This window comes from Chiloscyllium plagiosum, unplaced genomic scaffold (assembly GCF_037043375.1).
Source record: "Chiloscyllium plagiosum isolate Xiang-an unplaced genomic scaffold, Cpla_swu_hap1 HiC_scaffold_31, whole genome shotgun sequence".
NCBI lineage: Eukaryota > Metazoa > Chordata > Chondrichthyes > Orectolobiformes > Hemiscylliidae > Chiloscyllium > Chiloscyllium plagiosum.
In genome coordinates this window covers 64,305,917-64,332,815 of record NW_028270169.1, presented here as the reverse complement: position 1 = coordinate 64,332,815, position 26,899 = coordinate 64,305,917, and the positions used below count along the sequence as shown (strand labels likewise).

The 26,899-nt window shown below is 45.8% G+C and overlaps 1 protein-coding gene across 1 annotated transcript in view; it reads left to right on the top strand.

Annotated features, from left to right (window-relative positions):
* Positions 1-26,899, top strand: part of dhx33 (DEAH (Asp-Glu-Ala-His) box polypeptide 33) — a 98,631-nt gene that overhangs the window by 3,320 nt on the left and 68,412 nt on the right. Inside the window, exons 2-3 of the mRNA XM_043718879.2 lie at positions 11,645-11,805; positions 22,293-22,520. Of these exons, the coding sequence (XP_043574814.2) occupies positions 11,645-11,805; positions 22,293-22,520 (389 nt within the window). The remainder of the gene's footprint in view (positions 1-11,644; positions 11,806-22,292; positions 22,521-26,899) is intronic.

Below are 26,899 nucleotides of genomic sequence, written 5' to 3'. Positions count from 1 at the left end.
CTCCAAACTAACACAACCCCCCCCCCACCAATCTGAACCACCCTCCAAACTAACACAACACCCCCCCCCACCAATCTGAACCACCCTCCAAACTAACACACCACCCCCCCACCCAAACTGAACCACCCTCCAAACTAACACAACACCCCCCCCAAACTGAACCACCCTCCAAACTAACACAACACCCCCCCCCCCAAACTGAACCACCCTCCAAACTAACACAACACCCCCCCCCCACCAATCTGAACCACCCTCCAAACTAACACAACACCCCCCCCACCAATCTGAACCACCCTCCAAACTAACACAACACCCCCCCACCACCAATCTGAACCACCCTCCAAACTAACACAACACCCCCCCCACCACCAATCTGAACCACCCTCCAAACTAACACAACACCCCCCCCCAAACTGAACCACCCTCCAAACTAACACAACACCCCCCCCACCACCAATCTGAACCACCCTCCAAACTAACACAACACCCCCCCCCAAACTGAACCACCCTCCAAACTAACACAACACCCCCCCCACCACCAATCTGAACCACCCTCCAAACTAACACACCCCCCCACCACCAAACTGAACCACCCTCCAAACTAACACAACACCCCCCCACCCCCCCCCACCAAACTAACACAACACCCCTCCCCCCACCAATCTGAACCACCCTCCAAACTAACACAACACCCCCCCCCCACCAATCTGAACCACCCTCCAAACTAACACAACACCCCCCCCCCACCAATCTGAACCACCCTCCAAACTAACACAACACCCCCCCACCACCAAACTGAACCACCCTCCAAACTAACACAACACCCCCCCCCAAACTGAACCACCCTCCAAACTAACACAACACCCCCCCACCACCAATCTGAACCACCCTCCAAACTAACACAACACCCCCCCTCACCAAACTGAACCACCCTCCAAACTAACACAACACCCCCCCACCACCAATCTGAACCACCCTCCAAACTAACACAACACCCCCCCCACCACCAATCTGAACCACCCTCCAAACTAACACAACACCCCCCCCACCACCAATCTGAACCACCCTCCAAACTAACACAACACCCCCCCCACCACCAATCTGAACCACCCTCCAAACTAACACAACACCCCCCCCCACCAATCTGAACCACCCTCCAAACTAACACAACACCCCCCCACCACCAATCTCAACCACCCTCCAAATTAACACAACACCCCCCCCCACCAAACTGAACCACCCTCCAAACTAACACAACACCCCCCCACCACCAATCTGAACCACCCTCCAAACTAACACAACACCCCCCCCACCACCAATCTGAACCACCCTCCAAACTAACACAACACCCCCCCCCACCACCAATCTGAACCACCCTCCAAACTAACACAACACCCCCCCCCACCACCAATCTGAACCACCCTCCAAACTAACACAGCCCCCCCACCACCAATCTGAACCACCCTCCAAACTAACACAACACCCCCCCCACCACCAATCTGAACCACCCTCCAAACTAACACACCACCCCCCCCCACCACCAATCTGAACCACCCTCCAAACTAACACAACACCCCCCCATCACCAATCTGAACCACCCTCCAAACTAACACCCCCCCCCCCACCAAACTGAACCACCCTCCAAACTAACACAACCCCCCCCCACCAATCTGAACCACCCTCCAAACTAACACAACCCCCCCCCACCAAACTGAACCACCCTCCAAACTAACACAACCCCCCCCACCAAACTGACCCACCCTCCAAACTAACACACCACCCCCCCACCACCACCAATCTGAACCACCCTCCAAACTAACACAACACCCCCCCACCACCAAACTGAACCACCCTCCAAACTAACACACCACCCCCCCCACCAAACTGAACCACCCTCCAAACTAACACAACACCCCCCACCAAACTGAACCACCCTCCAAACTAACACACCACCCCCCCCACCAAACTGAACCACCCTCCAAACTAACACAACACCCCCCCCACCACCAAACTGAACCACCCTCCAAACTAACACACCACCCCCCCCACCAAACTGCACCACCCTCCAAACTAACACAACCCCCCCCCCCACCAATCTCAACCACCCTCCAAACTAACACAACACCCCCCACCAAACTGAACCACCCTCCAAACTAACACAACCCCCCCCCCACCAAACTGAACCGCCCTCCAAACTAACACACCACCCCCCCCCACCACCAATCTGAACCACCCTCCAAACTAACACAACACCCCCCCATCACCAATCTGAACCACCCTCCAAACTAACACACCACCCCCCCCACCAAACTGAACCACCCTCCAAACTAACACAACACCCCCCCACCACCAAACTGAACCACCCTCCAAACTAACACACCACCCCCCCCACCACCAAACTGAACCACCCTCCAAACTAACACACCACCCCCCCCACCAAACTGAACCACCCTCCAAACTAACACAACACCCCCCCCCACCAAACTGAACCACCCTCCAAACTAACACAACCCCCCCCACCAAACTGAACCACCCTCCAAACTAACACCCCCCCCACCAAACTGAACCACCCTCCAAACTAACACAACGCCCCCCCACCAATCTGAACCACCCTCCAAACTAACACAACCCCCCCCACCAAACTGAACCACCCTCCAAACTAACACAACACCCCCCCCACCCCACCAATCTGAACCACCCTCCAAACTAACACAACACCCCCCCCCCCACCACCAAACTGAGCTACACTCTAAACTAACATCACCCTCCCTGAACTGAAACACTGCCACCGACCCCCCCCCCCCCCCCCCCCCCCACCCGGTTAACATCAAGACCCCCAAAACCTCCCCTAAACCGGACCACCTCCTGCAAACTAAGCTACTCCCCCTCCCACCGCAGAAACTTCCCCCAAACTGGACCACCACTGCTGCACCCCTCCCCAGAATCTTTCCCAAACTGGACCACAATCTCTCTCTGAAAGCACTTGGCAAGTGGACCACCCTCCCCTTTGAACCAACCCAAACTAGAGTTGAGAGTGTGTTGCTGGGAAAGCACAGCACGTCAGGCAGCATCTGAGGAGCAGGAGAATCAACATTTCGGGCATAAGCCCTCCATCGGGAATGAAAGGCTCATGTCCGAAATGTTGATTCGCCTGCCCCTCGAATGCTGCCTGACGTGCTGTTCTTTCCCAGCAACACACTCTCAACTGTGACCTCTAGCATCTGCAGTCCTCACATTCTCCAATCCAAACTAGACCCCATCACCCTGAAATCGTCTGCAAACTGGACACCCCTCCTCAAAATCAAGCCCCCAAAAGAACCCACCGTGGGATCAACTGCCAAACTGACACCCCTTGTGGAATTAACCCTCAAATTAATGCTGCTCTTCTGCAGCCTCATTAAAACCCTCCCTGAACTGACATTCCCCCAAACTAACTCGGTCCAAAACCATCCCCTCAACTAACCCCCCTCCAAAAGCACCCCTGAAATCCCAAGCCTCCCTCCAAACTGACCGTCTAAAACTAACATGCCCAAAACCAACTCCCCATCTAACTCCTTGAAAGCTATTGCTTTTCCAATTTAACTGCCCCTCAAATTAAACATCCTTTTCAACCATCCCTCAAGCTGACTCCACAAAATGACCTGCAAACAAACCCCCTCAAACAGGCCACCATTCCACAATTACCCGAAAACTAACTGCCATTCTGAAACCAACTCCTGCACCCCCCCATCAAAACCATCCCCTGAATTGACTCCTCCCAAACTAACCCCACCCTCCCAAAAAAATCACCCTGGAAAACCAATCCCCAAGTCAGCCTCGTCCCAAAATCAACCCCCAAACAGACTCTTCCGTAACCATCTCTGAAATTGACCAACCCCAAAGAAATCATCCTTCCAAACCTCCACCAAAATCACATCTTCCCCTGCCTCTCCCAACAAAACTACACCCCAAAATGATTTCTTCCTGGAAACCACATCCTTCCCAAAAGCAACCCTAAACTGAAATGCCCCTCCCCGAAATCTCCTCCCAAACCGACCTCTAGTTACCTGCTTTTTTCCTCCATCCTATTTTGACTAGTGGTGTCATATTAGCAGTTTTCCATTTGTCTTGTACTTCTCCAGAATACAAAGTTTTGAAAAATTACAACCCTGAAATGGCAAACTGAGCGCTGGCCTTCGGACTGACCCCACCCCTGATGCTTACCATGCCCCTGTAGACCTACACACCCACCCTGACTGCCCCCACTCTCACAGGATTGTGGGATGCCAACATCACATTGAGTGGCACATGTGGCAAATTACACCGCCGTTGTAATCTGTATCTTCAGCCTCTGAGGAAAGGAATGAATGAAACTTTATCAGACGTGTTTGCTTTTCAGTGAGATATTAAAACCAAACTTTAGCCAGGTGAACATAACGGCTCCCTGACAGACTAATGAAGGAAAGTTGGAATTTTGTCTCAATGAGTCTGTTCAATATTTGGTTCCTAACTAATACCAATGAAATGAGAAATAAAACCTAAAATTTTGGAACTCCTCAGCAGGTCAGACAGTATCTGTGGTAACAGAAAAATACAACGACAAAACAAGATTGCTTAATTTCCTCACTGCTGATTATGTGGAAATAGGTTCCAAATTTGCCTACAAACTAATAGTGATTAAGCTTCAAACTTAATTGGTTGCAAAGTGTTGAGAAACGTATAAGTCACTGCTGCCTCACAGCGCCAGAGACCCGGGTTCAATTCCCGACTCAGGCGACTGACTGTGTGGAGTTTGCACGTTCTCCCCCTGTCTGCGTGGGTTTCCTCCGGGTGCTCCGGTTTCCTCCCACAGTCACAAAGATGTGCGGGTCAGGTGAATTGGCCATGCTAAATTGCCCGTAGTGTTAGGTTAAAGGGGTAAATGTAGGGGTATGGGTGGGTTGCGCTTCGGCGGGTCGGTGTGGACTTGTTGGGCTGAAGGGCCTGTTTCCACACTGTAAGTAATCTAATCTAATCTAATCTAATCAGTGCCAGTTTGACCTGTTTCTGGTGTTCCAAGTGCTGGAGGATGGCAATTGCACACTATATATTTTTCTGGAACTTTGAAGTACATTTCAACAGTGATGTGGATGAGTCGGTGTTGGACAAAGTTAAAAATCACACAACACCAGGTTATAGTTCAACAGGTTTGTTTGGGAACACTGCTCCTTCATTAGGTGGTTGTAGAGCATAAGACCATAAGACACAGAATTTACAAGAAAAGATTTCAATGTCATGCAACTGAAATGATATATTGAACAAATCTGGATTGTTGTTAAGACTTTCATCTTTTAGAATGGTTTGCAGGTTTAGATTCATTAATCTGTAAATCCCAGAATTTCTTTTAAGTACTTTTCAGCTCTTCCAGTACAGTTACAACATTGGCATCTACCTGACAATGTGGAAAATTGCCCCGGTTTGTCCTGTGCACAAAAAGCAGGACAAATCCAAACCGGCCAGTTACCCCCCAATCAGCTGACTCTCCATCATCAGTAAAGTGATGGAATGGGTTGTCAACAGTGCTATCAAGTAGCACCTGCTCAGTGACGCCAGTTTGGATTTTGCCAGGGTCACCAAGCTCCTGATCTCATTACAGTCTTCGTTCAAACATGGACAAAAGAGCTTATTTCCAGAGGTGAGGTGACAGTGACAGCCCTTGACATCAAGGCTGCATTTGACCAAGTATGGCATCAAGGAGCCCTGGCAAAACTGAAATCAATGGTAACTGAAATCAAAATGCAACCAGACAAACTGCATTTTGGGCAAACAAGTCTTAGCAGGACTTATACACTTAATGGTATTGACCTAGGGAGTGTTGCTGAACAAAGAGACCTTGGAGTGCAGGTTCATAGCTCCTTGAAAGTGGAATTGCAGGTAGATAGGATAGTGAAGAAAGCGTTTGGTATGCTTTCCTTTATTGGTCAGTGTGTATTGAGTACAGGAGTTGGGAGGTCATGTTGCGGCTGTACAAGACATTGGTTCGGCCACTGTTGGAATATTGTGTACAATTCTGTTCTCCTTCCTATCGGAAAGATGTTGTGGAACTTGAAAGGGTTCAGTAAAGGTTTACAAGGATGTTGCCAGGGTTGGAGGATTTGCGCTATAGGGAGAGGCTGAACAGGCTGGGGCTGTTTTCCCTGGAGCGTCAGAGGCTGAGGGGTGACCTTCTATAGGTTTATAAAATCATGAGGGGCATGGATAGGATAAATAGACAAAGTCTTTTCCCTGGGTAGGGGAGTCCAGAACTAGGGGGCATAGGTTTAGTGTGAGAGGGGAAAGATATAAAAGGGACCGAAGGGGCAGCTTTTTCACACAGGGTGGTACGTGTATAGAATGAGCTGCCAGAGGAAGTGGTGGAGGCTGTTACAATTGCAACATTTAAGACATCTGGATGGGTATATGGACCGGGTGCTAGCAAGTGGGACTAGATTGGGTTGGGATATCTGGTCGACTTGGATGAGTTGGACCGAAGAGTCTGTTTCTGTGTTGTACATTTCTATGACTCTATGACATGCATTTCCATCAAGGACGGGCACCTCAGTACCTCACTCTACCTCAAATCCACGGATAACCTCACAATGCTACACTTCTCTAACTTCCACCCTAAACATATTAAAACAGCCAACTCGTACAGAGAAGCCCTATGCACACGCAGGATCTGCTCAGATGAGGAGGAACATGACGGACACTTGAAGGTGCTTAAGGATGCCCTCATGAGAACAGGGTACAATGCTTAACCCATCGATTGCCAGTTCCAACGTGTCACAGCAAGAAACCATAATGACCTTCTCAGGAGACAGTCACTGGTTTCATTGTCCAGTTCTTCCCGGAAGCCAAAAAAACTACGCCATGTTCTTTGCAGCCTGCAACACATTATCAATGTGGAAGAGCATCTCACCCAGACCTTCCACATGCCTCCACTTCTCACCTTTTAAACAAACCTTAAACAGACGATTGTTCGCAGCAAACCGCCCAGCCTTCAGGACAACATTGACCACAATATGGTACAACCCTGTCATGGCAACTACTGCAATACATGTCAAGAGTGTTCTCACAGATACCACTATTACCCGTGGGGCACTACCTACCATGTACACGGCAAGTACTCATGTGCCTCCGCCAACTTTGTCTACCTCATACTCTGCAGGCAAGGATGCCCTGAGGCATGGTACATTGGCGAGACTGAGCAGATGCACCGACAATGGATGAATGGACACCGGGCAGAGGTATTCCCTCCCAGACTGGGAACACTTCAACGATCAGGGACATTTGGCCTTGGATCTTTTGGGTGACTGACCATCTTCCACTGTGGACGTCTGGATAGGCTACAACGCAAAGTGGCCAAGCAGAGGCTGATAGCCAAGTTCGGTATCCGTGGGGATGTCCTCAACCGGGACCTTGGGTTCATGTCACACTACAGGTGACCCCACTACACTTCTCACGCTCTCATATATCTATGGGGTGAATTTGCATTTGGTGAATTATATTTGCAGATGAATTTGTGAATTATTTTGCTCAAAAACATCTTGTAAACCGCATTTTGGAAATAGAACCAGTCAGACTCAAAACTGGGATACAGACAGATTAACCTCATACCTTTAAGGCATTGTCTGAGCTGAGGTGTCACCTTTTGTTATAAAACCTTAAGTTATCTTGAGAAGGTTACTTAAAAGGAGTTCTGGTGCGAATTAATGATGCGAAACCTGCAACCCATTTTAAAAGACTTGACAACAATCCAGGTTTTGGATTAGTGGTGCTGGAAGAGCACAGCAGTTCAGGCAAAATCCGAGGACAGGCAAAATCGACATTTCGGGCAAAAGCCCTTCATCAGGAATAAAGCTGAGGCTTTTGCCCAAAACGTCGATTTTGCCTGTCCTCGGTTGCTGCCTGAACTGCTGTGCTCTTCCAGCACCACTGATCCAGAATCTGGTTTCCAGCATCTGCAGTCATTGTTTTTACCTCAACAATCCAGGTTTGTTCAGTATATTGTTTCAGTTGCATGACACTGTAATATTTTGGTATAAATTCTCTGTTTTATGGTGTAATGCTCCACAATCACCTGATGAAGGAGCAGCACTCCGAAAGCTAGTGCTTCCAAATAAACCTGTTGGACTATAACCTGATGTTGTGTGATTTTTAACTACATTTCAATGAGACCTTGAAGGCAACTGAATTTACCCTCAACATCTTCCTTTCTGAAATAATATCATTTCATGATACATAGTGTGCTGTTTGCGTAAAGTCAAGTAGACTTTGAGATTGTTTGCAACCTAACTCCTGAGATGGCATTGCTTGACTTCCATTATTAAATTAAGAGTGGCACTACCATTGCAACTAAAACATCATCCACTCAACACAAGCCTCCCCTAAACTTAGGGGCAGCTGGTAAATGATTGGATGGAGAACCTCTTATGAGGTTCTGAGGTATGCAGTTCTGAGGAAAGACTGTGATTGGGGTGAGGCTGTACAAATAAGTAATTCACTTTAGTGCATTATGGTTAAACACTATTTAATAAAAGTACCTTGTCTCGTGTTAACATAAGAACTCGGAGCAGTAGTGGTTCGTTCAGCTTCTTATTCCTGCTCTGCTATTTAGTACGATCATGGCTGATCTCATCTTGGCCTCAACTCCACTTTCTTGCCTGCTCCCCAAAACACTTCAACCTGTTCCTAATTTAAGATGTATCTATCTCCTCCTCAAATTTACTTAATGTCCTGGCATCCACTTTGTTCTGGGGTAGTGATTTCCATAAATCAATGATCCTTTTGATTTCTCCTAATCTATGTTAGAACATAGAACAATACAGCACAGAACAGGCCCTTCGGCCCACGATGTTGTGTCGAACATTTGTCCTAGCTTAAGCACCTATCCATGTACCTATCCAATTGCTGCTTGGAGGTCACCAATGATTCTGACTCTGCCTCTCCCACAGGCAGCGCATTCCATGCCCCCACCACTCTCTGGGTCAAGAATCTACCCCTGACATCCCCCCCCCCCCCCCCCCATACCTTCCACCCTTCACCTTAAATTTATGTCCCCTTGTAACACTCTGAAACTGCTACCCCTTATTCTAAGACAATTGCCTTTCATTCTAGATTGTGCCACATGAGGAAACGTCCTCTCTGAGTACTTTGTCAATCCCCTTTTGCATTTCATATACCTCCATTAGAACTCATCTTATTTGACACATAGTGTGTCAAAGATTAGAGCTGACACTAAGATGAGTGGTAGAGCAAAGTGTGCAGAGGATTGTGAAACTTTGCAAAGGGGCGTAGATACTTTGAGTGGGCAAAAGTCTTGCAGTTGGAATACAATGTTAATAAATGGGAAGTCATCCATTTTGATAGGAATAACAGTAAAAAGGACTACTACTTGATTGGTAAAATGTTGCAGCTTGCTGCTGTGCAGAGGGATCTGGGTGTCCCTGTGCTCGAATCGCAGTAGGTTGCTCTGTAGGTACATCAAGTATTTAAGAAGGCAAATAGAATTTTGTCCTTCATTGCTAAAGGGATTGAGTTTAAAAGCAGAGAGGTTATGTTGCAGCTGTACAGCGTGCTGGTGAGGCCACACCTGGAGTACTGCATGCAGTTTTGGTCGTCTTAGTTGAGAAAGGATGTACTGGCACTAGAGGGGGGTGCAGAGGAGGTTCACTAGATTGATTCCAGAGTTGAAGGAGTTGGCTTATGAGGAGAGACTGAGTAGACTGGGATTATATTCATTGGAATTCAGAAGAATGAGGTGGGGTGGGGGGGGGGAAATCTTATAAAATTATGAAGGGAATAGTTAAGGTAGAAGTAGAGAGGATGTTTCCATTGGCAGGTGAAACTAGGACAAGAAGGCATAGCCTCAAAATTAGGAGCAGATTTAGGACTGAATTGAGAAAGAACTTCTTCACTCAGAGGGTTGTGACTGTGAAATTCTCTGCCCAATGAAATAGTTAACGATACTTCAGTAAATGTTTTTAAAGCCAAGATAATTCCTTTATTGTTTTAAAAAAAAAAGCTAAGGGTTACGGCGAGAGGGTGGATAAGTGGAGCTGAGTCCATGAAAAGATCAGCCAAGATCTTATTGAATGGCAGAGCAGGCTCGCTCCTACTCCTACTCCTAGATCTTATGTTTATTCTTCTGAACTCCACATAGGAATTGCTTAAATTGCTCAGTCTTTCTTCATCTTTGGAATCAATCCTATGAATCTCTTTTGAACTGCTTCCAATGCAACTACATCCCTCCTCAAGTAAGGGAAATAAGTATGCAGTTCTCATGCAGTTGCCTCATGCAGTTGCAGTAACACTTAAGTTTACCTGTCTTACATTTAAAATTTTGTTAAGCAAATGTATTAAGGGATGTAAAGACAGGCCTCGGGTTCGCCATGATTTTATTGAATGTTAGAACAGGCTGGCGAGGTTGAGTAGCTAACTCGTGTACCTATCGATGTTCGTGCTCTTTAGCAATAAATGGCAAAATTCCATTGTCTTCCCTCTTACCTGTGGTACGTGCTAACTAGCTTTCTGTAATTAATGCATGAGGGCACCTAAATTCATCTGCACTGAAGTACTTTGAGGTTATTCCCAATTTAGATAATTGTTTGTCTTTCTATTCCTCTGACCAAATATGATTTGGAGATGCCAGTGTTGGACTGGGGTGTACAAAGTTACAAATCACACAACACCAGGTTATAGTCCAACAGGTTTAATCGAAAGCACTAGCTTTCGCAGAGCTGTTCCTGCACCACCTGATGAAGGAGCGGCGCTCCTAGTGCTTCCAATTAAACCTGTTGGACTATAACCTGGTGTTGTGTGATTTGTAACTCTGACCAAATAGATAACATTACGCTTGCCCATGTTAAACTTCATCTGCCAAACTTTGGCCCATTCATCGAACCTATCCAAATCCACTTGTAAATTTCTTATTTCTTCATTGTAACATTTCCACCTATTTTAGTGTCATTTGCAAGTTTCGCGATAATGCTTTCTACCCCTGCACCAATTCATTAACGTAGATTGTAAATAGTTAGTGTGGTGCCACATGGTCAAACCCTAAGTACATGTTGCCAACCTCAAAGGTCAATTTATCCTGAGTATGTACATAATGTAATGGTCATGTCACACAGCCACTAATCCAGAACCCCAGATTGGACATGTGTTCATTAAAACAAAATTGGAAAATAAATGTAACCATTATAGTTTGTGTTAAAAACACATCTGGCTCATGAATCACATTTAGGGAAGGAAACTTTACTTTGTCTGGCCTATATGTGACCCTAGATGCTTCCTGTGATAATGTGGTTGACTTTTAACTCAACTTTGGAAAATTGGCATGTGCAAACAATGCTGGTCTCATTGGTGACTTCTAAAATCCATGGACATAAAAAACAAAAAGTTTTTATGGTAAACATGTGAATATTTCTTTTAAATGTCTTGATGAGATGATTTCAGTACAATGTGTTTGAGTACTCCTTTCTTAGGATCTGGATTCCAATCTATACCGATAGGATGAAGGACTGCTCAAACTATTAGTCGTGAGGGTTTTGAGAGAGATCAGTTTAAAAGTCTTAGCCAGGCATAAAGCCCAAATGATGGGACAACTCGCTAAACTTGACTCATACTATGATGTTTTTAATTCAAGGTGAGACAGGTTCTGGGAAGACGACACAGATTCCACAGTATCTGTATGAAGCTAGCATCGGGCGACAGGGTATCATTGGCGTCACGCAGCCCCGACGTGTGGCAGCAATATCACTTGCAGCTAGAGTTTCAGAAGAAAAGAAAACCGAGTTAGGCACATTGGTAAGATTTCGTTTTATTGCTTTTCAAAGTGTCATTATGAGTGGCAAGGCCACCATTTGTTGCACGTTCCTGGTTGCTGTTGATGTGGAACTTGTAAGGACAAAAGAAACAGGAGCAAGAGTAGGACTTTCAGCCCATTGAGCTTGCCCCACCATTCTAGATCATGGTTGATCATCTCATCAATATCATTGTTGTAGTTGAAAAGTTTGATGCTGGAAAAGCACAGCAGGTCAGGCAGTATCGAGGAGCAGGAGAATCAACGTTTCGAGCAGAAGTCCTTCCTCAGGGATGTGGGAGGTGAAGTTTAGAATGTTTGTTTAGATTAGATTCCCTACACTATCAATCAGGCCATTTGGCCCAACAAATCCTTACTAACCCTCCGAAGATTAACCCACCCAGACCCATTCCCTTATATTTACTCCTGTCTAAGGCACCTAAAACCATGGGCAATTTAGCATGGCCAATTCACCTGACCAGCACATCTTTAAATTGTGGGAGGAAACTGGAGCACCTAGAGGAAACCCATGCAAACACAGAATATGCAAACTCCACACAGATAGTTGCCTAAGGTGGGAATCGAACTTGCGTCCCTGGTGCTAACCAAGGGAGCTGAGAGATAAATAGGCGGGTGGGGGTGGGGGTGGGGTTGGGGGGAAGGTATCTGGGAAGGTGATAGGTCAGAGGGGAGGGTGGAGCGGATAGGTGGGAAGGAAGATGAACAGGTAGGACAGTTCAAGAGGGTTGAATCTGGGATGAGGCTGGGGGAGGGGAGATAAGGAAACTGGTGAAATTGACGTTGATGCCATGTGGTTGGGGAGTCCCAAGGCAGAATATGAAGTGTTCTTCCTCCAGGCGTGGAGTGGTTTGGATTTAGCAGGTGGAGGAGGCCCAAGATTTCCATGTCTTTGGCGGATGGGGAGGAGGAGTTGAAGTGATCAACCACAGGGTGGTGAGGTTGTTTGGTGCATGTGTCCCAGAGATATTCCCTGAAACGTTCCGTGTGTTTGCGTCCTGTCTCCCCAATATGAAGAGACCACACCAAGAGCAACAGACACAGTAGATGAGGTGTTTGAATTTGCAGAAGAATCTTTGTCAGGTGTGGAAGGATCCTTTGGGGCCTTGGACAGAGGAGAGAGGGGAGGTTGGTGGGGGGCAAGGGAAGGTGACTGGAGTGGAGGGTGGGTTGGTGGGGGGCATGGACCGAACAAGGGAGTCGCAGTTTCCTACCAGTGAATTGTAGGGTTGTTCAAAGTTGATAGGGTTGTTAAGAAGGCACATGGTGTTTTGGCTTTCATTAGTAGGGGGAATTGAATTTAAGAGTTGCAAGGTTTAGCTGCAACTTTATGAAACCCTGGTTAGACCACACTTGGGAATATTGTGTCCAGTTCTGGTCGCCTCATTATAGGAAGGAGAGAGTGCAGAGGAAATTTACCAGGATGTTGCCTGGATTGGAGGGCTTGTCTTATGAAGAGAGGTTGAGTGAGTTAGGGCCTTTCACACTGGAGAGAAGAAGGAAGAGATGTGTCTTGATAGAGGTGTACAAGATAATGAGAGGCATAGATAGAGCAGATAGCCAGAGACTTTTCCCCAAGGCAGAAATGGCTGTCACAAGGGGTCATAATTTTAAGATGATTGGAGGAAGGTAGAGAGGAGATCGAACAGAACATAGAATGTTACAGCGCAGTTCAGGCCCTTTCGCCCTTGATGTTGCGCCAACCTGTGAAATTAATCTGATGCCCATCTAACCTATACCATTCCATTATTATCCATATGTATGTCCAATGCCCGTTTAAATGCTCTTAACGTCGGCAAGTCTACTTCTGTTGCAGGCAGGCAACTTCACGCCCCTACTACTCTCTGAATAAAGAAACTATCTCTGATATCTGTCCTAAATCTATGTCCCCTCGCATTAGCCTTCACCATCCAAGGAAAAAGGCTCTCACTGTCCACCCTATCTAACCCTCTGATTAACTTATGTCTCAATTAAGTCACCTCTCAACCTTATCGCCAACGAAAACAGCCTCAGTTCCCTCAGCCTTTTCTCGGAAGGGTTTCCTTCCATACCAGGCAACATCTTAGTAAATCTCCTCTGAACCCTTTCCAAAGCTTCTACATCATTCCTACAATGCGGTGACCAGAACTGCATGCAATAATCCAGGTGCAGCCTTACCAGTGTCTTGTACAGCTGAAGCATAACCTTGTGGCTCCTATCCGCCAGCAACTTCTCATGTCCCCTCTTAGCCCTCTCTTTCAATCTTTACTGGCTAACTTATAACTCTCAAGCCCCCTAACTGAGCCTTCACACCTCACATAAGCCGCCTTCTTCCTCTTGACAAGAGCTTCAACATCTTTAGTAAACCATGGCTCCCTTTCATGAAAACTACCTCCCTGCCTGATAGTTATATACTTATCAAGGTCCTGAGTAGCTGTTCCTTGAATAAGCTCCACATTTCATGTACATCCATCTTCTGCAGTTTCCTTATCCATCCTATACATCCTAGATCTTGCCTAATCGCATCATAATTGCCTTTCCCCCAGTTGTACCTCTTTCTCTGCAGTATATACCTATCCCTGCCCATTGCGACCGTAAACATAACGGAATTGTGGTCACTATCGCCGACGTGCTCACCTACCACATCCCTGGAACAATTTGGAGGCCTATAGAAAACTCCCAACACAGTGACCTCCTTTCCTGTTTCTAAGCTCAGTCCAAACTACCCCAGTGGATGAATCCTCGAGTGTTCTCTCAGCTGCTCTAACACTACCCTTGATTAACAATACAACATTCCTCCACCACCACCACCCCTTTTACCATGTTCTCTGTTCTTGCTGAAACATCTAAATCCCGGAATCTGCAATAACCATCCCTGTCCCTCTTCTAGCCATGTCTCTGAAATGGCCACAACATCGAAATCCCAGGTACCCACCCATGCTGCAAGTTCACCCACCTTATTCCGGATGCTCCTGGCATTGAAGTACACACATTTCAAACCAACAAACCATTTCAAACGAAAGTCAACACACCTTACATCGCCTTAGCAACCCCATCAACTTTGGTGGCAACTTTAAGCGATCTTTGGATGTGGACCCAGTGATCCCTCTGACCCTCCACACTGCCAAGAATCCTGCCTTTAACCCTGTCATCTGAATTCAAATTCGACCTTCCAAAATGAATCACTTTACACTTTTCCATGTTGAACTTCATCTGCCACTTCTTAGCCCAGCTGTGCATCCTGTCAATGTCCTGTTGCAATCTACAACAGCTCTCCACACTATCCACCACTCCACCAACCTTCATGTCATCGGCAAACTTACTAACCCACCCTTCCACTTCTCATCCAAGTTATTTTTATAAAAATCACGAAGAGCAGTGGTCACAGAACAGATCCCTGCGGATCACCACTGGTCACCAAGCTCAAGGCTGAATACTTTTGTCTGCTACCACCCTCTGTCTTCTGTGGGCTGGCCAATTCTGTATCCACACAGCTAAATTTCTCTGTATTCCATATCTCCTTGCATCTGAATGAGCCTACCACAGGGAACCTTATCAAACGTCTTGCTAAAATCCATGTATACCCCATTCACTGCTTTTCTTCATCAATATGTTTCGTCACATAGAAGATTAGATTCGCTACAATGTAGAAACAGGCCCTTCGGTCCAACAAGTCCACACCGATCCTCTGAAGAGTAACCCACACAGACCCACTTCCCTCTGACTAATGCACTAAACACTACAGGCAATTTAGCATGGCCAGTTCACCTGACCAGCACATCTTTGGACTGTGGGAGGAAACGGGAACACCCAGAGGAAACCCATGCAGACACGGGGAGAATGTGCAAACTCCACACAGACAGTCAGCCGAGGCTGGAATCTAACCTGGGACCTTGGTGCTTTGAGGCAGCAGTGCTAACCACTGAGCCACTGTGCCGCCCCAAATAATTCAGTAAGCCTTGTAAGGCATGATCTGCGCCTCTCAATGGTTTTCCAAATAATCATAAATCCTACCCCTCAGAATCCTTTCCAATAATTTACCCACCACCAACTGATTAGTTTGTAATTCTCAGGGTTTTCCCTATTCCCTGTCTTGAACATTTGTCATTCTCCAATCATCTCAAACTATTCCAGTGGACAGTGAGGATGCAAAAATCATTGCCAAAGGCGCAACAATCTCTTCCCTCACTACATCTAGTAACCTTGGGTATATCCTGTCTGGCCCAGGAATCTTATCTATCCTCGTGTTTTTCAAAATTTCCAGCACATTCTCCTTCTGAACATCAACATGTTTGAGTGTATCAGCTTGTTTCACACTGTCCTCACAAATGACAAGGTCTCTCTCTCTCTCTCTCACTCGTGAATACTGAAGCAAAGTATTCATTAAGGACGTCCCCTACCTCGTCCGACTCCATAGAATCCTTACAATGTGGAAACAGACCATTTGGCTCAACAAGTCCACACCAACCTTCTGAAGAGTACCCACCCAGACCCATTCTCCTACCCTATATATCCCATGAGTAATGCACCTAACCTACATATCCCTGAATACTACAGGCAATGCAGGCACTTAAACTGCATATCTTTGGACTGTGCGAGGAAACTGGAGCACCCGGAGGAAACCCATGCAGACACTGGGAGAAACTCCACGCAGATAGTCTGCCCAAGGCTGGAATTGAACCTGAGAACATAGTGCTGTGAGGCAACAGTGCTAACCATTGTGCCATGGTGCTGCTCTCCAGGCACAAGTTCCCTCCACTATTACTGATAGGCCCCACCCTCACTCCGGCCATCCTCTTGTTCTTCACATAAGTGTAGAACATATCCTTGAATGTTATGATATTTCATACTATATTTATTAGCATGGGAAGAATGTACTGGATAGAAACAAGTCAATCAGTCAAAAAGATCATTGCTTGCGGTTACGCTTCACACCGGTCTCCTTCCGCTAAGATAAAAATAAAGATAGGGTATTTAAAATGTTGGCAGTCCCCAGAATTGAAATATCACCCCCTGGTTTGGACCAGGTGTATCTGGTTGCCGAGATAAGAAAATTGTCAAGGCTTTGGCCACACAATCTTTCAGCCCTCCTTGAAATACAAGTTGATACCAGAAAATGAGAATTGCAAACATCAAGCCCATTAAAGGGGAATGTGAAACACCCAGAGTCTCCCACTGCTGGTCTTCCACATGCAGGACTTTGTCAAAAGCCTGGAGTCCACACGTGGACTGCATCAAAAGCATTGCCCCCATCTGGTCACCTGTCTGAAAAATCGAATCAAGTTCGTCAGACATAACCTCCCTTAACAAAACCCCTCCTTTATTTTTATCTTACTGGGCGGCATAGTGACTCAGTGGTTAGCACTGCAGCCTCACAACACCGGAGACCCGGGTTCGATTCCCACCTTGGGTGACTGTTTGTGTGGAGGTTGCACATTCTCCCTGTGTCTGCATGGGTTTCCTCCAAGTGCTCCGGTTTCCTCCTACAATCCAAAAACGTGCAGGTTAGGTGAATTGGCCATGCTAAATTGCCCATAGTGTTAGGTTCATGAGTCAGGGGTAAATGGGTCTGGGTGGGTTGCTCTTTGGAGGGTCGGTGTGGACTTGTTGGGCCGAAGGGCCTGTTTCCACACTGGAGGGAATCTAATCTTAAAAACCATGCTGACTGTTCTTGATTAATCTCTGCCTCTCCAAATGCAGATTAATTGTCCCTCAGAATTGCTTCCAAAAACATCCCCACCACTGGGTAGACTGGCCAGCCCTGTCGTATCCTGGTTTATCTTGGATAACGGTACTACATTGGCTGTCCTCCAGTCCTCTGGCAACTCTTTTGTAGCAAGAGAGGAATTGAGCAAGTGCCTGTGCTATATCCCTCCCCCACCTTGTGTCACTCAATACCCTGGGATAAACTGGGAAAAGACTGGTTTTAATTCTACCAAGTATGATTTGGCCAGAGCAAACTGGGAGCTGTGGAACTGTGGTTAGTACTGCCTCACAACACCAAAGTCCTGGGTTCAATTCCACCCTCAGGCGACTGTTTGGAGTTTGCACATTTTCCCTGTGTCTGTCTGGGTTGCCTCTAGATGCTTTGGTTTCCTCCTGCAGTCTAAAGATGTGTAGGTCAGGTGGATTGACAAAGGTAAATTCCCTATAATGTCCAGGAAAGTACAGGCTAGGTGGATTCGCTGTGGGAAATGCAGGCTTACAGGGTTGGCATAGGGGTGGGTCTGGGTGAGGGTCTTATTTGGAGGGTCAGTTTGCACTCGATTAGATTACTTACAATGTGGAAACAGGCCTTTCGGCCCAACACCGTGGGCGGCACGGTGGCACAGTGGTTAGCACTGCTGCCTCACAGCACCTGAGACCCGGGTTCAATTCCCGCCTCAGGCGACCCACTGTGTGGAGTTTGCACGTTCTCCCCGTGTCTGCGTGGGTTTCCTCCGGGTGCTCCGGTTTCCTCCCACAGTCCAAAGATGTGCAGGTCAGGTGAATTGGCCATGCTAAATTGTCCATAGTGTTAGGTAAGGGGTAAATGTAGGGGTATGGGTGGGTTGCGCTTCGGTGGGTCGGTGTGGACTTGTTGGGCCGAAGGGCCTGTTTCCACACTGTAATGTAATCTAATCTAACAAGTCCACACTGATCCGCCGAAGTGCAGATCACCCAGACCCATTCCCCTACATTTACATATGCATGTGGAAACAGGCAATTTGGTCCACACTGTAAGGATTCAATGATTTTATATAGCCACTACGATTAATCAAGTTTTGAGCCTGCCAGACCTCTCAGAACTTCATTTGTCGATGCTAACTTTAAGTATATCGCAGACCTGATTTCTATCCCCATGTTATCCTCTTCACCAGTGAACATCAACACACAGTATTCCTTTACAACCCTAACTACATCTTCTGGCTCCCTGTATATATTGCCACTGCAATCCTTATAAAGCCCTTGTTACCCTTTTTACTCTTAACGTATCTGTAAGACAACTTAGGATTTTCCGTCATTTTAGCTGTCATTATCCTTTCATGTTGCCCAATCTTTTCAAGTTCTCATTTGCACATTCTATACTCTGAGAGCTTTTGCTATTTTGACACCTCTGTACCTGCCATAAGCCTTCCCTTTTCTCTTAGTCCAATGCTGTATATCCCTTGATATCCAGGGTTCACAGGATTTGATGGTCCCCTTTATTGGAATATGTTGGCCCTATATTCTCCATATTTCATTCTTGATTGCATTCCACTATCCTGCGACAGATTTACCTGAAAGTAAATGTCCCAATTCACTCCAACCAAATCATACTTGGTATTATTAAAACCAGTCTTTCCCAGTTTAGAGCTTTGATTTCAGGCCCATTCTCATCGTTTTCCTCAACAATCTTAAATCTAACAGAGTTCTGATCGCTGTCTGCAAAATGCTCCCTCACTGATACTTCAACCACTTGTCTAATTCTCGCACGCTCTCTCTTTAAAAGATGTTTGGATAAGTACATGAATAGGAAAGGTTTGGAAGGATATGTGCCAGGAACAGGTCGGTGGGATTAGTTTAGTTTGGGATTATGTTCGACATGTATTGGTTGGACTAAAGGCTCTGTGAGTCTTATGTCTGCTCTTCTGCTTCTCTCAGATTGTTACGGGGCCTGCATTACACTCAGGAACGTGATTGTTTCTTTTAATTTTTAATTTCTACCCATATAGCTTCATTTGAGGAATCTTCCTCACTCCTGTTATAAATACTCTGATCAAAATTATGACATCACTCTTTTATTTTCTTCCCTGAAGAAAATATATGCTGGAACATTGAGCTAGGAGACAGTGAGGTCTGCAGAAGCTGGAGATTAGAGTTGAGAGTGTGTTGCTGGAAAAGCACAGCAGGTGAGGCAGCATCCGAGGAGCAGGAAAATCAATGTTTCGGGCTGGAGCCCTTCATCAGGAGTTAACAGAAATAACAGAAAGTGGTTGGAATATTGAGCTGTCAATCATCCCCATGTCTCGACCACATCTCAGCGTTAGCAATAACATTATTTGTTTTAATTTGTACTCTCAGCTCATCTACCTTGTTTGTCAGACTCTAGGCATTGAACAAAAAACACCATCTATCCATCCCAGACTCCATTGTGCCTTAACTGGCCAATAACAATTATGGCCTTCTGACTCATTTGCTATCTTTTCTAATTTTGGCTGTTCATCTTCCCTGAAGATCATTATCTCTGGCTCCCACAGTTCACCAAGTATGTTTAAACCCTCCCCAAGACAGCAGCAAACCTGCCCACAAGGATGTTGGTCCCATCTCAATTTAGGTGCAACCCTGTCTCTCTTGAACAGGTCCCAGCATGCTTAAAACTGATCCCAATATCCAAGAAATGTAAAGTCTGCCCTCTGCACTACCTCTGAAGCTGCACAGTCATCTAAACTAACCTGAACAAATAAAATGAAAGAACTACAAATGCCAGAAGTCAGAAACAAAAATAGAAATTGATGGAAAAACTCAGTAGATCTGGCAGCATGTGCAGAGAGAAATCGGTTAACGTTTTGGGCCCAGTGACCCTTGTTCAGAACTGTGGAATTGAATAGAGAATTCAATTCAGAATTGAATCCTCGAACACCATAGTCCTGTAGTTCTTCTTCCTCCCCTCTTGTGCAGCAGACTTGCCCAAGGTGCCATGACTCTGGATTAGCGGTGCAGATCAAGGTGCCATGACGTTGACTGCCACTGCTTTCCCCTGTGAAATCATCTCCCCCAGCCCTGTCAATAATAGTATATCTGTAGAAAAGGGATAACCAGTAGAGGATGCATACACTTCTAGTCAGCAGTGGTCACCCATGCCCCGTCTTGATGTTCAATCGGCACATGCAGCATGGCTACCTCACTGAACATGCTTTCCACAACTTTCTTAGCGTTGTGGATTCTACACAGTGAATTCACCCACAGCTTCAGCACCAATATGCAGTTCAGTAGTAACTGCAGCTGCACACACTTCCTCTACACATGTTCATCAAGGGCAACAAAAGCTTCCATGATTTGCCAAGTAGCACAGGAGGAACATACCATGACTGTGAGCTCTACTGCCATGACTTCTTTTTAAACATCCTGTCTGAACTGGTGCAAATGCCTGTCCTTCACATCAGAAGTATCCATGTCCATTTTGAACATGATACTTATCAACCAGGAGTTCTCACTGTTTTTGTTTTTAAGAAAGGCATCACAGGGCTCAATTTTCACCATGCTCTGTGTAAGAAGTTTCAGCTTTCATTTCAAATTTCTTGCATTTGCAGTTTTTAAAATTTCATCCTCTGCCTGTGTGCATTTTCCTTTCTGTCAGTTAGTTAATTGGATGACAACAGTAATGAGTAATTAGCACGTTCCTTTAATGTAGCAAAGCATCCTAAGCTTCACAGGAGCAATTAGGAAACAAAATTCAACCGCAAACCTCATAGGAAGAGATATTGGGAAGTGATTAATAAATAAGTACATTTTAAAATGAAGGGGAAGATGGAGAATTTAGGGATGGAATTTGAGAGCTTGGTGCTCAGGTAGCCAAAATCATGTCCATCAGATGGAATGATTAAACTAAGGTGTTGAGGAGGTCAGAGTTCGGAGTACACAGATCTTTGAGCGTTGTGGGGCTGAAGGTAGTTAAAGATAGGTAGGACTGATGCCATCATGAAGTGCTTTGAAACAAACACTGACATTTATTATTTATTTTTTGATCTTTCTGATTGGCAGAACTAGTTTGTGCAACTCCTTTTCTCCAGTTTAGTGAAAGTACTTGGTTTTCTGTTCTAATTACAGATGTATGGCTGAACCCTGACCTTCTGTATTGTTTAAAGATGCTAACGTTTCTATCTACTTGTGGGATGTGGGCATCCCTGGCTTGGCCAGCATTTACTGCCCGTGCCTGGTTGCCCTTAGGAAGATGCTAGTGATCTGATTTCTTCAGGAATCCTGAAGAAGGGCTTATGCCCGAAATGTCGATTCTCCTGCTCCTTTGATGCTGCCTGACCTGCTGTGCTTTTCCAGCAACACATCTTTCAGCTGTGAGTTATTCACTGCGATATTCCTGTCTCTGACATGCTCATGTAGCCGCTATATTTATATGGCATGTTCAGTTATGTTTCTGGTCAATTATACACCACAAGATGTTGATAGTGGGGAATTCAGTGATGTAACACCTTTGAAAATCAAAGGGCGCTGGTTAGATTCCTCCTATTGGGGGTGGTCTTTGCTTGACATTTGTGTGGCATGACTGTTACTTGCTATGTTTCAGCCCAAGCCTGGAAATTGTTCAGGTCTTACTGCATTTCAATGTGGACTGCTTCAGTATCTGAGGAACTGAGAATACCACTAAACATTGTGCACTCATTGATGAACATCCCCACTTCTGACCTAATGTTGAAGGGAAGGTTGGACTTGATTGGTGTCACTAATATATCCTGGTTTCTTTCTGATCTACCCTATTTGCTGTTCGTGAATGTTTTCTTTGCATTTCATGTCTCAGATTGGATACACTGTCCGTTTTGAAGATCTCACCTCTGACAAGAGTAAAATCAAGTTCTTAACTGATGGGATGCTGCTTCGAGAGGCTATTGGAGACCCACTCCTTCGCAGGTACAGTGTGGTAATTCTGGATGAAGCCCATGAAAGGACTGTTCACACTGATGTTCTCTTTGGCATTGTGAAAGCTGCACAGAAAAAACGGAAGGAACTCAGCAAAATGCCGCTGAAAGTAAGAGTTTGGTTTGTCTTCTATCATGTGCAAATCTCTCAAACTGTACAGCATATCTTTGTTGCTGCCTAACCCCTACCTGGGGTTTCTGTTATACAGAGTGGTCCAGAACAGTTGGATGGCCATTTGGTCTAAAAAGCCTGCAGTCACTCTTAGAAAAGCACTCTAGTTAATTCCACCATGTCCAATTCTTCTATATTTTATTCCAAGTATTTATCCAGTTCCCTATGGAATCATATTATTGATTTTGCATCCACCAACTTATCAAGTAGTGTATTGTAAATTTTGATCTTTAATTCTGTAAAGATTTTCATCATGTTCTGCCTGGTACTTTTAATAATCACCTTGAACCTGTGCCCTCTTACTATCTTTCTTTTAGCCAGTGGAAATCATTTATTTTTTATTTAATTAATCTATACCTTCCATGGTTTAAAGCATCTCTGTCAAATCTCTTCTTGTCCATCTCTGCTCTAACAAGAGGAGAAAGTGAGGTCTGCAGATGCTGGAGATCAGAGATGGAAATGTGTTGCTGGAAAAGCGCAGCAGGTCAGGCAGCATCTAGGGAACAGGAGAATCGACGTTTCGGACATTCCTGAAGAAGGGCTAATGCCCGAAACGTCGATTCTCCTGTTCCCTAGATGCTGCCTGACCTGCTGCGCTTTTCCAGCAACACATTTCCATCTCTGCTCTAACAAGACTCCATTCTCCACGTAACTATAATTACTTCATCCCTGGAGAATCAAATAGATTTAGTTGAATGAGTCATTCAAGTAAATAGATTTGATTCTTGTCCAGCTCCTTCCTAAAATTTAGTGCCAAGAATTGGACAAAATAGGGTTTAAGTGTTTAACGTCTTGGCTGCTAATTGTCGTGGAAATTAAATGGACTCGACTCAACTATTCGCAAGAGCAAAGAAAAGAGCTTTATTAATTTTTTTAACCTCTGCATTGCAGAGGGACCACATGCACTTGGCAAAAATGCCTTGTGCAAGGGCTCTGACCATAATTCAGAAACTCTCCTTATACCATTCTTATCACGGCCTCAAGGGCAAAGACTGGGAAAACTCAAGTTGTTTTTTCATTTCTTTGTTGTGGACATACTGTTCTTTTGTTTTCCTAAGCTCAAATCTGAAATCGACTGCTCACAAGGCCAGTTTGAATGTTTACAAAGTTCCGCAGAGACAAGCTGTCCCTCGACTTCAGCAAAGTTGCAAAGTGTCAGAAAAGTTTTAAATTTAGTAAAGCATTGTCTTTCAGACTTCAGAGTAAATGGATTTCAGAGTAAATGTTAATTTTCCATTACACTAATACTGTGCTTTGATTCATTGAACGCAAGATTCCGTATGGTGTATTAACTCTGTTTGTTAGCCTGTCCTGCCCCCTGCAAAGATGTACGTACAGACACTGACCACTATGCGTTGAATTTATTTGTCATGTGTTTATTCACTTGGCCAGTCTGTGTCCTCTTGAAATCTGTTGCCATCCTCCTTGTGGTTTCCTGCACTTGCAAGTTTTCTTTGAGTTGCACATTTTGAAACTGTTCCACCAAGTCCAGTTTATTATTGTTTCTCAAAGTCTGTGTTGTTCCTGGTCCTAAACCATGGATGTGTCCCATACATCTGAAAAACAGCCAATTTCCACATCTCTTGTCTACCCAGTAGTTAAGACTGTATCCACTTTAGAGGATCATAGTAGCCATTTCCACCACCTCCAGTGAGATGCTACCACCAGATACACATTCTCTCCCTCCCTTGTCAGCCTTCCGCAGGGACTATTCCCTCCGGAACACCCTGGTCTACTCTTCCTTCACTTCCAAAAACAATCCCCGCACCCCCTCCCCCGACAGCTTCATGGAACCTTCCCCTGTAGGCGGAGAAGGTGTAGTCTGTGTTCTTCCTCCCTTCTCAGTATCCAAGAGCCCAAACATCCCTTCCTGGTGAATAAGTGTTTTACCTGCACTTAACACAATCTAGTCTACTGCATTTGCTGCTCACAGTATGGTCTCCTCTGCACTGGGGAAACGAAGCATAGACTGGGTAACTGCTTCGCAGAACACCTACATTCTGTCCGCAAAAAAGACCCTGAGCTTTCAGTTGCCTGCTACTTCAACACACCACCATGTCCCCTGACCAACATCTCTGTCTCAGGCTTAGAACATAGAACAATACAGCACAGAACAGGCCCTTCGGCCCACGATGTTGTGCCGAACTTCTAACCTAGATTAAGTACCCATCCATGTACCTATCCAAATGCCGCTTAAAGGTCGCCAATGATTCCGAATCCACCACTCCCACGGGCAGCGCATTCCATGCCCCCACCACTCTCTGGGTAAAGAACCCACCCCTGACATCTCCCCTATACCTTCCACCCTTCACCTTAAATTTATGTCCCCTTGTAACACTCTGTTGTACCCGGGGAAAAAGTTTCTGACTGTCTACTCTATCTATTCCTTTGATCATCTTATAAACCTCTATCAAGTCACCCCTCATCCTTCGCCGTTCCAACGAGAAAAGGCCGAGAACTCTCAACCTATCCTCGTACGACTTCCTCTCCATTCCAGGCAACATCCTGGTAAATCTTCTCTGCACCCTCTCCAAAGCTTCCACATCTTTCCTAAAGTGAGGCGACCAGAACTGCACACAGTACTCCAACTGTGGCCTAACCAAAGTCCTGTACAGCTGCAACATCACTTCACGACTCTTGAATTCAATCCCTCTGCTAATGAACGATAATACTCCATAGGCCTTCTTACAAACTCTATCCACCTGAGTGGCAACCTTCAAAGATCTATGTACATAGACCCCAAGATCCCTCTGTTCCTCCACCTGACTAAGAACCCTACCATTAACCCTGTATTCCGCATTCTTATTTGTTCTTCCAAAATGGACAACCTCACACTTGGCAGGGTTGAACTCCATCTGCCACTCCGCAGCCCAGCTCTGCATCATATCTAAGTCCCTCTGCAGCCGACAACAGCCCTCCTCACTGTCCACAACTCCACCTATCTTCGTATCATCTGCAAATTTACTGACCCACCCTTCGACTCCCTCATCTAAGTCATTAATAAAAATTACAAACAGCAGAGGACCCAGAACTGATCCCTGCGGAACTCCACTTGTAACTGGGCTCCAGGCTGAATATTTACCATCTACCACCACTCTCTGCCTTCGACCGGTTAGCCAGTTTTCTATCCAATTGGCCAAATTTCCCTCTATCCCATGCCTCCTGACTTTCCGCATAAGCCTACCATGGGGAACCTTATCAAATGCCTTACTAAAATCCATGTACACTACATCCACTGCTCTTCCCTCATCCACATGCTTGGTCACCTCCTCGAAGAATTCAATAAGACTTGTAAGGCAAGACCTACCCTTCACAAATCCGTGCTGGCTGTCCCTAATCAAGCAGTGTCTTTCCAGATACTCATAAATCCTATCCCTCAGTACCCTTTCCATTACTTTGCCTACCACAGAAGTAAGACTAACAGGCCTGTAATTCCCGGGGTTATCCCTATTCCCTTTTTTGAACAGGGGCACAACATCCGCTACTCTCCAGTCCCCTGGTACCACCCCCGTTGCCAGTGAAGACGAGAAGATCATTGCCAACGGCACTGCAATTTCCTCTCTTGCTTCCCACATAATCCTAGGATATATCCAGTCAGGCCCGGGGGACTTGTCTATCCTCAAGTTGTTCAAAATGTCCAACACATCTTCCTTCCTAACAGGTATCTCTTCTAGCTTACCAGTCCATTTCACACTCTCCTCTTCTACAATACGGTCCCTCTCGTTCGTAAATACTGAAGAGAAGTACTTGTTCAAGACCTCTCCTATCTCTTCCGACTCAATACACAGTCTCCCACTACTGTCCTTGATCGGACCTACCCTCGTTCTCGTCATTCTCAGGTTTCTCACATACGCATAAAATGCCTTGGGGTTATCCTTGATCCTATCCGCCAACGATTTTTCATGCCCTCTCTTAGCTCTCCTAATCCCTTTCTTCAGGTCCCTTCTGGCTATCCTGTATCCCTCCACTGCTCTGTCTGAATCCTGTTTCCTCAACCTTATGTAAGCCTCCTTCTTCCTCTTTACCAGACATTCAACCTCTCTCGTCAACCAAGGCTCCCTCACACGACCATTTCTTTCCTGCCTGATAGGTACATACATATCATGGACACGTCGTATCTGCTCTTTGAAAAAGTTCCACATTTCCACTACATCCTTCCCTGACAGCCTATGCTCCCAACGTATGCTCCTCAAATCCTGCCTTACAGCATCGTAATTTCCCTTCCCCCAATTATAAAATCTACCTTGTTGTGCGCACCTATCTCTCTCCATAACCAAGGTGAAAGTCACAGAATTGTGGTCACCATCACCAAAATGT